At 35.5% G+C, this 13,252-nt stretch overlaps 1 protein-coding gene and 1 pseudogene across 3 annotated transcripts in view; one reads left to right on the plus strand and one right to left on the minus strand.

Moving 5' to 3' along the window:
• Positions 1 to 2,657, plus strand: part of ADAM28 (ADAM metallopeptidase domain 28) — a 59,235-nt gene extending 56,578 nt beyond the window's left edge. For 2 of the 3 annotated variants that reach the window (XM_090288979.1, XM_090288981.1), the window contains 2 exons: positions 216 to 294; positions 1,751 to 1,863. In XM_090288979.1, coding sequence (XP_090145105.1) covers positions 216 to 294; positions 1,751 to 1,808 — 137 coding nt within the window. In that variant the 3' untranslated portion in view covers positions 1,809 to 1,863. Of the gene's footprint in view, positions 1 to 215; positions 295 to 1,750; positions 1,864 to 2,198 lie in introns of those variants that run through there. The other variant, XM_090288980.1, reaches the window with a different exon arrangement.
• A 5,485-nt stretch (positions 2,658 to 8,142) lies between these two features.
• LOC150000234 (annexin A2 pseudogene) lies at positions 8,143 to 9,503 on the minus strand (annotated as a pseudogene).
• Positions 9,504 to 13,252: the final 3,749 nt, after the last annotated feature.

The raw sequence follows: 13,252 nt of genomic DNA on the forward strand, positions 1-13,252 counted from the left end.
GATACCCAAAGAGTTTAAATTATTAAGTATTAAAAGCTAGTTATTGGCAGAATAATCAGAGAGACTGTCTCTGCATTTATCCCTGTTTTGTCTACCTCCTACACATAACATTATTTATTTATGAATTAATTTATTTATATTCTTTCTTATTCTCTCTTTTACATCTCCATTACATTTCCTCTGCACTTTCCCTGGGTTTCCATATGACACTTTAGCTTCCCATTGGATCTGCTCGGCCCTGGCATTGGCCAGCATTTGGTGCTTCAGTGTTCTCGATTTTGGTCATTCTAACAGGTGGGTAGTCAAGTTTTATTACTGTTTTAATCAGCACTTCCTAATAATAAATAACGTTGAACATTTTTATATACTTATTTGCCAGATATAGCCATTTGAACTGACCGAGGCACGTTTCATTTTGTTGCAATTATAGATAATGTCACAATAGAACTTTTTTATTTGTCTTCTTTTAGCATTTACACAACCAGCAAGCATTCTCTATGTGCCTTGCCTTGCCTTTGAGATGATTATAAGACAAATACCTTAGCCTTTAGGGGGAATAAAAGCTTAAAATGTTGAGAGAAAAGACATATGTGATCCCATGACAAAACTGTAGCACAGATTATTACATAGCTGAACTCGAAGTTGAATAAAAAAATGTAGCTTAGTGGGAGTGGAATCACATTTGTCCATGGTCTCGACTCAAATGATTCCCACTCCATGGAAAATCAAGTGGAATTTATGCGCTACTGTCATCCAATCACATGATACTAATATTCCTACTACTAATAATAGGAACAATGATATTGGAAGACTATGACCTTCCTAGGCAGACAGTGATGGTAGGCCTTACTTGCTGTGTAAATTTGGGTAAACCTCTTAACCTCTCTAAACCTGTTTTCTCATTTTGAATTGGAATAATGGTGGGTTCCTAGTAAAAATATATTGCCACATAATACACAAACCATGTGTCCTAGCACGAAAAATAGTCAAATGGAAACTGTATACCTCATATCTGGAGCTTTACAAGGGGAAAACTAGATAGGAAGGCAACCTAGATTCCAGCTCTCAGAGTCCATGATCCATTGTCATCATATTTATTTATTTTAGTTAATAAACATATATGCATTGTTAATTCTTTGTCAGGCTCTATTCTAGATACTTTATAAACATTTACTGATTTAACTTTAACTAATATTTGTATATGTGTATTGTATTTTTTATTTTGATGTTTTATTATTGTGATTATAGTCATTGCTCCTCTGGTTACCCAGAGACTAGAAACTATCATATAGTTATAAATGTTTCTAAGTTCAAGTGATATGGAAACTGCTTTTTGGTATGCTATAAGGTTTTTGCAGCTGTCTTAAAACTAAAAAGGGAGGTGGGATTTTTTTCTTTTTGCCAACTGAAAATTAACACAATAGTATGTATATATTGCCAGAGACAATAGTCTGATAACTAAGTTCCTGGATTGAAAGTCAGGTCCTTGAATGCTGTATCATTTATTGCATCACAGAATAACATCATGTATCAATGAACAAAATCTACTAGATAGGGACTGTGTCAATTCAGCATTTTATTAATGATCGATTTGAATGGTTCCATAGTTAATCTCCTGGGTTGTAGGGAAATATAGCTGAGAAATATAAATCTACAGGATTTCAGAAAAGTACTTTTTTGCAATATAGCCCCAAACTTGTTTCTGACCTTGGTCAATTTTCTTAAAATCTCTCAATTCCTTCTTTTGTAGAAATAAAGGTCATAAGCTCCAAAAGAATCTCAGGAATTCAAACTGGGACAGAATCTAGAAGTCTCCAAGCCACTCAGTTCACAATGACTCTCCCACAAATAATAAACACAGGACAGGCCATCCTGTGACAAAAACAAACAAAAACAAAAACAAAACAAAACCAGTCCCACCCCTGGGTGACTTAACACAACAAAATTTAGTTCTTGCTCATGTCAGAACAAGCAGTGGATTTCTTCGGCTTTATACAACTCAGAGATCTCCTTGCTTCCATCTTGCAACTTTATCATTTGAAATATTTTGCTTACTGCTTTGTAGATGACAGGGATTATTGAAATCATACGCTGGTACACTTAACTCTGACAGACCCTGAATTAATGTCCAATAAAAAAAAATAAAAATAAAAAACAATAGAACTTTTACTGATTTGAGTCTTCTAATTTCTCTTCAGGTGGTGAAATCTCTTACTCAGATGGCCTCAAAGACATCTTCCAGCAGCAATATGGGGAGGGAGGGGGGCTGCATGCCACATTATCTCACAACTAAGGACATACTGGCTGTTTAGATGAACTTCTGCTTTCTTTCTAAATTCTGAAGGAGGAAACAAAGAGGAGCGATGATCTAACTCTAAGTAATTTTGATGAGAAAAGAAACCATACTTATCTTGTTTACATTACAAAAATAAATCCAGTGATTTCCAGCAAATTGCTGATAGGGCACAGCTGCCTCTCTCTTGAGTCCCAGAAGAACTTAAGAAAACTGGAAGACCCCCTGGAGAACAGGGGGTGGGGTCGCTTTGTTTGCAGACTTCCTGTGCGGTTGGCTTGGAATCATCTGCTAGCTCTGGGAAAGGCTAAAAGGGCAGAATATAAATTTTGCCTCTGTGGCTGCTGGCCAGCTTTGTCTTGAACACACAGTATTGTCTATATATGTATTTGCGGCAATTGGAACCAGTCCTGGTGGAGTCAACATTAAAGTCAGGGCTAGTATGCAGTGTGAAGCCAGGGGAAATGAGTCTTAAGAAATCCCTGACAGTTGTTTTCTCACTGCAACCCCTCAAAACCAGACAAGAGAAGTAAGATCTAAAGTTTACATTCTGGTGCTGCTTCTCTAGGGGCAGAAGGCGAAGATCTGACCCAGAGCTGTCTGTGGATGAGGAGTCATGGACGGGTTTTCTGGTAACTGAGGTTTTCCATCCTGTGGGAGATTCACTAACTTCCCACTCCCTCAGCTTTTGCAGCTAAAAGTTATCTGATGCTCTCCTCGATATGCATTGTGGTGGTGTCATGTAAAAATATCCAAAACTACACAAGAGGGAACAAACATTTCCAAAGAAAAACAATATATTGCATTACAGATTTCAACCTATGCATAAATATTAAAGATAGGGGCCAAAATATAACAAATATATTAAAAGGCATAAGAGAAGACAATCCAAATATAAAAAAAGGACAAAAAAAAGAAACATAAAAATGGAGCCGAGGAAAAACACTAGGCATAAAAATGTAATAATTGACCGCCATACTGTTATCTGTGTCTATGAGTTTTTGTTTGCTTTGTGTGTTCAGGGGGTGGAGGAGGTAAAAGAGGATAAAGGGGTCAAATATACGGTGATGGAAAGAGATTTGACTTCGGGTGGTGAACTTAGAGTGCAATGTATAGATGATATATTACAGAATTGTCCACTTTATTCACCAATGCCACCTCAATAAATTTAATAAAAATAAATAATGTTTAAAAAAATACAATACCTGAACTTGAAATACAGACTAAAATAGAATGACTGGTAGAATAAATAGAATTAAAGAACAAATCATTAAATTGCAGAGATCAAATAGAGAAAACTTCCCAGAAAGCCTTTAAAAAATTTGATTTATGTCCCAAGAAACATGGAGTATTTAACATTACTGTAAAGACAGAATCGAATGTAAAAAATAAATAAATAAATAAGCAAATACTGTATCAGAAAGCCAGTATGGCTATAGAAAAGTAGATTTTATATAAGAAATACAATTGAAAGTAAAGTGAATCATGCATCATAAAAACATAATAATCTTAAATGTAATGTACCTAGTAATAAAGCTTAAAAATACATGAAACACAAACTAATAAACATTACAGGATAAATAGGTAAATTCACCTATGGTAGGTGATTTAACATACTTTTCTTAGGAATTGATGAAATAACCAAGGAAAAGTGTTAACAGTACAGTTACAGAGTCTTGAACAACACTGTTAACTAGGCAACTACTACAGTCTGATTAACAAAGAGTACAATATTCATAACCACAGAAAATATGTAATTTTAAAGAGAACATGGGTCCTTCACTAAAAGAGATAATATACTTATCAATGTGTCTCATATATTTCAAAAGGCTGAAATGTTATAAAAAATTTTTCCAGAACACAATAGAACTATACTAGAATTTTATTAAAATAAGATATCCTGGAAAGTTTCAAATATTTGTCTATTAACTAGCACACTTCAAATTATGAAATAATGAAAAATGAAATTAGAAGATATTTTTAATTTAAAGATAATAAAATAAAAGAGATAAAATTTTGTGGGATAGTGCTGTCAAAACATATATCTTTCCAATGCTTATGTTATTTTAAAATCAATGACTTCAAATAATAGATAAAAATAATTAAAGTTAGAAAAATTAGAAAAATGAAGTACACACAGAAGATAGATATAAGGAATGAAAATAACAAAGTCATAATTTGATTATTTGAAAAGAAAAATTAAGTTGATAACCTTTACCAAAGCATGTCATGTATAATGAGAAAGCCAAAATTACCAATATTGGGAATGAGAGAGAGGACCTGACAGATCATTTAGACACTGAAAGGATAATGACAAAGTAGTATGAAAAATTTATGGTAAAAAAATTCAACAGCTTAGATGAGATAGCAAAGTTTCTTTAAAAATAATTTAATCAGAAAGATGAAGTAGGTGTATTATTTTTCCTATTTCTCATACAAAGTACAACTAAAAACCCTTTATGGAATATATATATTAAACATAATAAGACTGAAAGGTGGAGAAAAGACCAAATGTTTAAGGCCTTGGGATTCAAGGAAAGACATAGTAGTGAGTTCCCTGGGTGTTTTCTTTTCTTTCCTTTTTCCTTTTTTTTTTTTTTGTCCAGATTCCGCCTGTCGACCTGGAAATATCAATGGACAGAGGTAAGTAAAGCCCCAACAGTTTGTTCACTTCAGCTTAAGGACCAGGAACAAAACAAGCTAGCAAAACAAAACTTTTAAACAATAAACGCTCTATTCCAGCCAGACACTACAGAACTATTTGTGGCTTTACGTCTACTACCCCAGCAAAGGCTGACTGGAAAGTCTAGATTTCCACACTTGCCCCCTCACTCCATCCCTGGGGAGGGTGAGACAGAGCCCAGGGCCTGGGCCTTCCTTCTCACTAGGCAGTAATAACTATGACAGCCCCCTTCCCCTTGGCCTCAGCAGAAATGAGTTAGAGAACCTTGAAAGTTTGTTATACAGCAATAGGTAAATAGAACCATATATAGATTCAGTAAGATTATTGATAAAAAGAAAAGGAAAGGAAAGATAAACACAATATTCAAGACAACATTAAATACAGATTGGGAAGGAAAGCAGATGCATTGGTTAGATGGATGCCACTTAGATGGAAGGTACTGTCAGAGGTTGTAGCTTTTGTTCTGGGTGGCATCTTCTCAGTTACTTAGACATTATTGAAAATGAATAATTAACAAATCAAATCTTAATCTTAATTTATTTAAAACTGGATTATTCGTGGATAAAAATGTATTATAAATCAAGTATTATAATTTACCTAATTATCTTCCCTTGATATCCAATAAGAAAAATTGATCACTATCTTTGACAATTAAATAGCAGTATTCCCTCACTTATCACAGGTATTATGTTCTAGACCTCCCCCCCCCCCCGCGAAGTAGGAACCTTACATTTATTCTACACTCTTAAACCTATGTAACTTTAACAACATATGTATACAGTACTGCAAAATCCTGCGATATAGCGAAAAACCCATGATAAATAATTAAATATAATATTTTTTAAAATCCCATGATACAGTGAGGCCACAAAAGGTGAACTAGAGATAAGCGATATAGAGAGGGACTACTGTATATTCTATAAAAGTTCAAATAGTAAATATGATAAGGTCCTACTAGTTTTTCTGTTTTCTTTTTTTTGTTTGTTTGTTTGTTTGTTTGCCTTTCATTGCCTTGCTTCAGGCTCTTTTTATTACTTATAAATACTTTCCCAAGGAAAATGAAATACACATTTAATCTCCTTATATTGCAATTGCAAAATTGTTCATAGAAATAGTCAACTAATGAAACATGTTGGTAGAATTTGATATATTTCTCTCTTGAAATTAATATTTGTTTTATCAGAGGTGCTAATCTCAGGGATTGTTTTTTGCACAAACACTTCTAGATAAAATACACAAATTCAAAATTATATATACATATAATAAATTGCTGTAGTGGAAGCCTTTATAATAACAGCCTTAACAGTGTAGTGGCTTCTAGAAATGTTTTTTAAAGAACAGAGATTTCATAACAGCTTATGTTTAAATGCAGCCTTCATTTATTGCATAAACAAGACTGCAGCAATAACAGTTTCACAACGACAACAAAATAACAAGCTCCCAACAAACCAAATGTTTTCAACTGTTGATATTGTATCCAAAATAAATAAATATATATATATATATATATATATATATGTGTGTGTGTGTGTGTGTGTGTGTGTGTGGATAGATATGTAGATATATACATATATAAAAGCTTTTTAAAATTTTTTATGGAGGTATAATATACATATACATATTTAGAAAAGTATACAAAATTTATAACGGTGAAGCTGAATGAATTTTCCAAGACATATAGCCCATGTAACTTACCACATCCATCAAGAAAAATGTAACATTATCTGTGCCCTAGATGCTTCAGTCATGTCTCCTTGCAAGCCTATTCCCTCCTTTCCAAAGCAAGTCACTGCATGATGCCTGAAATTATAGCTGAGTTACACCAGGTTGGGAATGTATTTCAGTAGAATCATAGGGCCATTCTTTTTTCAAAATTTGTATGTGAAATTTATTTGTGACTCTGCATGTAGCAGCTGGCACACTTGTATTGCAGCTATACTGACATGTGCCTTTCCTCTGGCAGGCAGTCACCTTAATGTAATTGGAGACTGAGCTGATCAGAAACTGGTTTTTAACCCATAAAGGCTGGATTATTTTTTGTTTGCCTTTACTAATAGAGTTCAGTCATTCATAGTTCCCAACCCATCCTGGGGAGTTTATTAGCCTCCCTCCTTCTTGGGGTACCCTTCCTTCCAATTTTTGTCTTTGTAGCTGTGTAAGACTATTGTGAACTCAGCTCAGCGTCATAACCTCTTAGCTGGAACCTAAGAATTATTAATGCCCAAAGAGAAATGTGGAGGGGAACATCAAGCTCACTTCTGTGTACTTCCCTTCTTTCGGAAATCTTGGACATTCCAATTCTTGTTGCCCTAGCTATTCTAAATGCCTTCAAATAGTTGTTACATATGCAATTTTTTCTCTAGCTCATTAAGACATCACTAGATGACTTCTCTGTTATAACTAGTTCACCATAGCTGGAAGTATTCCTTGATTGATACCCCAAATACCCCCTTTTACTCACCTCTACATTCTCTTTTTCCATAGGCACAGTTCCACTTAATGTTCAGTGTCATTTTCCTCACAACTCTAGTATTTAATCTCATGTTGCAAATCCCTTATATAGAGCCTAGAAAATAAGAGCATAAACATTTCTAAATATTTGTTGAATGAATTGGCATACCCTACTGAATGCTTTTACTGAAATATCTAGACCTTTATTCACCAACAAACTTACCTTTTACCTTGAATCTCTTCAGCATCTATACCATTCATCATAAGTGAACTCACTCTTCATGCAATGACCTGGTTAACTCTGACCCATTTTAGGTGTCTTTCTTACATACTTCACATATTTTCCATGAAAGTTGGAAAGCTGCTTGCTCACCAAAGATGGTTTTATTTATTTATCTTTGGGTTCTAAAGTAAAATTTTAGCTTATTTATCTGTTTGTGACACATTACATGAGAGACAACGTGTTTCACATCATAGATTTCACTTCCAACTCCATGGAAGGTTCATTTCTGTGGCTAAAAAGAGAAACTAGTTGGGGAAGCCAGGCAATGCTCAGGCAACTGAAATAAGATTGGGGTGGGAACATTGCTAACATTTTCCTCACAGAGATGGGCACCAGGGGCTAGGAGTTGCAAGCTGATTTTCTAGAACTGTTAGCTGGAGGCATAGGAGCTCCATTCCTGGACGCTCGTGCCGGTTTCGACCTCAGTCAAACTTAGCACGCAGGTACAGCAGTGCTTTCCCAGTGCTTGGTGTCTTGCTGGATATAATAGCACAGGGACTTGCCAAACTTCTTGAATTCAGAACCTGATTGTCAAAAAGTCTATTTCACTTCAGGAGATCATGATTCTGATCAAGATCTTCTCGCATATCCCCTTGCCCTTCATGAAGTCAGGCAGTCACTCAGCAAAGTATGTTGGCTTGTACTGGATATGCTGGACCAGGCTGTGGAAAGCATTTTACAGGTCTCCTTTGACTTTCTTCTTGATGCTCTCCAACACGTCATAAGGGCTGGAGCTTCTGTACCTTTCAAATACTTTCTGGAGGTGACACACACTCCACTTAGTTATGACGCCAATCCACTTGGGAATGTCAGTTCCTTTCCTCTTTACGCCAGCATCAGAGAGATCCTGGGCATCTTGGTCAATCAGCTCATAATTAATGGAAAAGCCATCTCTACTGTTATTTTTTGCAAGGGCAACCATCAGCTTGTGGAAGTCACCAGATGTGTCAGAAGTAACGTCCTTCTCCAAATCAGTCTTGTATTCCTGTAGACTAAATTTCCTGCAGCTTCTCGCTGATCCTTGAGCAGATGATCTCAATGAGTGAGCACGCAGTCCCTTCATAGAGGCCTTCAGCTCAGAAGCATCATACTGAGCAGGTGTTTTCAATGAGCTTAAAATTATCATCTCCAGGTGGCCAGACAAGGATGACTTCAGTGCTGATGCAAGTTCCTTTATGGAACTTCTCTGGTAGGCAAAGGCAATATCCAGTTCATTGCTGCAACTGGTCAAAATGTTGACAACGGCGCCCTCATCCACATTCTTGTTCTTGATGGTCATTTCAATGTTGGCATCAAAGTTGGTGTAGACTTTAAATGACCCATATACATTTTAGGGTGTAGAGTGATCACCCTCAAAGCTGAGCTTGCATAGAACTTTGTAAACAGTATACAATTTGAAAGAAACTGGGCTGGCCACTAAGAACTGTGAGCACCCCTAGAGGCCAAGCATCCAAAGATGGTTTTAAAACCTTTTCTCTTCTATTTCCTTTGAGTTTCATGTTGCTCAGCTATGAACTTCTATTCTTACCCACCTTTGATACTGAGAAACTTTATGATATCTAACAAACACACATTAAAGCTGTATGACATAGCTGTTCACCAAATTCATTCTTTTTCTTCTGGATCATATGGCTAGACTATTGTCCCAACCTCTCTTGCAGTGAAATGTGAAAATGTGACCAAATTCTGGCCAATAGAGTTCCAAAGATGTGATGTTGTCATTTCTAAATCCAGTGCTATAAATGTCTCACTCTTTCTCTTGCTCCATCTTCAAGCTGGATGTTGACTTCCATGATAACATTGCAAATTACATGTTAAAAATGGCAGGACTTACCGCGTCCTGAGTCTCTGAATGACTGTGTGGTACAACACCCCGACTCCATTATAAACAAGCCATATTGTGTGTATAGCTGCTGATATTTCAAATTTATATGTTATTACCCTTGAATAACTAACCTTTAACAGAATTACCTTTCATATACACCATGTTACTTTTCTTTTTAAAAAATTGTTTTTTCATTACAGTTGTCCCATTTTTCCCTCATTGCTCCCCTCTACCCAGCCCACCCCTTCTTCCACAGTCATTTCCCACCCCATTGTCCATGTCCATGGGTTATTTATACTAGTTCCTTTACAAGACCCTCCCTCTATTTACTCCCCTTTGCTCCCCCCCCCCGCTAACTGTTATTCTGTTTTTTGTTCAATTTTGTTCATTTGTTTGTGTTGTTCATTAGTCTCCTGTATTAGGTGATATCTATGGTATTTTTCTTTCATTGCCTGGCTTATTTTGCTAAGCATAATTCTCTCTAGTTCCATCCATGTTGTTGCAAATGGCAGGAGTTCCTTCTTTCTTTCTGCTGCATAGTATTCCATTGTGTAAATGTACCATTTTTTTTAATCCACTCATCTACAGATGGACACTTAGGCTGTTTCCAGCACTTGGCTAATGTAAACAACGCTGCTATGAATATAGGGGTGCATAAGTTCTTTTGAATTGACATTTCTGGATTCTTTCGGTATAACCCTAGCAGAGGAATTGCTGGTTCAAAAGGCAATTTCATGTTTAGTTTTCTGAGGTAATTTCATACTGTTTTCCATAGTGGCTGCACCAGTCTGCATTCCCACCAACAGTGCAGTAGGGTTCCCATTTCTCTACATCCTTGCCAGCACTTGTTTGTTGATTTTCCATGATGGCCATTCTGACTGGTATAAAGTAGTATCTCATTGTGGTTTTTATTTGCATCTCTCTGATGACTAGTGATGTTGAGCATTCTTTCATATGTCTATGGACCCTTTCTGTATCCTCCTTGGAGAAATGTTTGTTCAGGGCCTTTGCCCATTTTTTAACTGGGCTATCTGTCTTCTTGGTGTTGAGATGTATAAGTTCTTTATATATTTTGGAGATCAATCCCTTGTCTGAGGTATCATTGACAAATATGTTTTCCCATATGGTTGGTTTCCTTTTCATCTTGCTGATGTTTTCTTTTGCTGATCAGAAACTCATTAGTTTGATCTATATTGATACCTTCCATAATTTCAGAACTTTTAGGATTTAAAGACCACCCTCTCCCAAATACTAGCATTATAGTTCTTGGATCTTACTCTAAGACAACTGTAATGGTAACATGTCTTACTATCATTTTAGAAAACTTAGATACCTAATCCAGTCTCTAATGAGAAATTCTTGTACATCTGATGATTTCTGTGATTTATAACCTTAGTTATTTCATGAATACTAATAAATAATGTTTAATGATCTTTAATTTGATCCCCTTTCAATACTTATTCTAAACTCATTCTTCTCATCTGAAACCTTTTACCCAACCCACTAATTCCTATCTTCTCATATTCTTGGAATAAGCTACTTACTTAAGGCAATTGAAGTCATCATAGGCCTTTCCCACAATATGATATTTGAAATCCTTTAGTTTTCATATCAAGCACTGCTTCTCTTACCTCAGACTTAGTAGACATATATGGCAGGCCCTCTAGATGATTTCAAGTAAGTCACTTAACCTCTTTGAGTCATCTGTGAAATAGGAATCATAATGTTTCAGCTACTTAGATCTATTATAATGACCACATAAGATTATGATATAAATTTTTTCTATTTTTGTTGGATAATAAATATGTCATGAATAATAAAATATACTTTACTAGGAAACATTCCAGAATGTTAAGTTGTAAGTTCTATGGGTACAAAATTCTCTGTGGGCAGGATATTTTCGTCATGATTTCTTAGTTTCATGATCATAAATTAAGTCCTATGTTTAGTTAATTCTTGAATAGTGTCTTCATAAGGGTCTCTACATATGTCATTCCTCATTCCCTCCAGATGCATCAAGTAAATAATCTTTTTGCTGTTATTTCCATGGTTTTAATTTACAACTTGATATTCAACTATCTAATAAACAAAATCAGTATTCCAGGAAGATAGTTCAATTAATAAATTCCTTTCATGGTACAAATGTTCAATGGACAGTTTTGGACATCTTTTATCTTCAAGGTGTTGTGCTGCTAAGGGTACACAAGGAGATATATCTCCTGCCTGTAAAGGGTATAATTAAAGTGCACCTCCTGTAACTCACCAAGTTGAAAAAGATATCATATACTTGCTCAAGCTGTATCTTAGAATTGATCCTAGATTTCCCTATCTCCCTCAGTTGCCATCAAACCAATTGGCAAGTCAGACAATTTTATGAGCTAAATATTTCACAAAAGTGTACTTTCTTCTTTAAGTCTTTAACATTTGTCTCTCCATAACTGGACCCCTGCATATTCCACAAGCTTATATCATATACCTGTTACATTTTTGTTATATTCAAGTTTTGGAGAACACATTGCAGTTCCACAAACACAGCCATAGCTTTGCTCATATATTATAGTTTCTCTCACCAGAATACTCATTCCTCTATTTCTTTTCCAGCTAATATTATCTGACTCTTTCTACTCACCAAATGTTATACTTCTAAAATCTACTTCAATACAATGCACAAATCTCAATCATTATGTTTGCCATTTGTATAAACTATATCTGTTTGAAGATATATCTCCATTATTAGACTTTTTACAGGAATATCTCAATAGTAGTGATAGTATCAGGATCATCTTGGAGTGCCCAGAAATAATATTAATTTAATATAAACCAGTATTAAGTTAATAGTAAATCAAACTCAATATGAGCTCAATAAATATTTAATTTATCTTGCAATACTGATTTTATATTTAATAAGCAAAATTAATTTCAGTTTGATAGACTGAAAGAAGAATTTTTGACAGCAACAGTTTTCCCAAGATAGAAAAATAGCTCTCAAATCCTGAGTGACATTAATGTCATCCTAAAAACTGTATTCCCAGGTAATGTACCATAAAAGAATAGGGTGAAATAAATATGAGGTCTGTCCTTAAGGTATCGAGCTATGTGTTATGAAAAATGGAGACATTTATTGAAGAAGATACAATATATAAGAAACATTGTACATAGGACAATGATGCCTCAGTCCCCTTCAAAGTAGGCACCTTGGAACCGCACACAGTTCTCCCAGTAGCCATCATCTGCCTCATTATATTTTCCTGAACCTCATGATACAGACCATTTCAAAGGTGATTTTAGTTTTGGAAAAAGCTGGAAGTCACATGGCAGCAAATCTGGGCTGTAGGAGGGCTGAGTCACCTGGGTGATTTTTTATGTTTTACCCAAAAACTCTGCACAAGACATGATTCATGAGCAGGCACATTGTGGTACTGAAGCTGCCAGTCACCAATTGCCCATAGCTGCTTCCTTCTGAATCATCTGAATAGTCTATGGAGGAATGTTCAAGCTTAATGCAAAATTTGATGCAGATTCTTTGCTCTACTCACTCAGTCATTTTGAATGCGACAGCCACACAGTATATGCTCACTTAACAGTGTCTACTGCCCCCATTGACTATTACAGTGACATCATCATTGTTCACACATGTGCATTCCAGTCCACTCTCCTTGGCAGCCAGGTTACATCGATGTTATGCAAACCATTCTCATTATATTAACAATGGCTGGA

This window comes from Furipterus horrens, unplaced genomic scaffold (genome assembly GCF_987537825.1).
Source record: "Furipterus horrens unplaced genomic scaffold, mFurHor1.1.pri manual_scaffold_10, whole genome shotgun sequence".
Classification (NCBI taxonomy): domain Eukaryota; kingdom Metazoa; phylum Chordata; class Mammalia; order Chiroptera; family Furipteridae; genus Furipterus; species Furipterus horrens.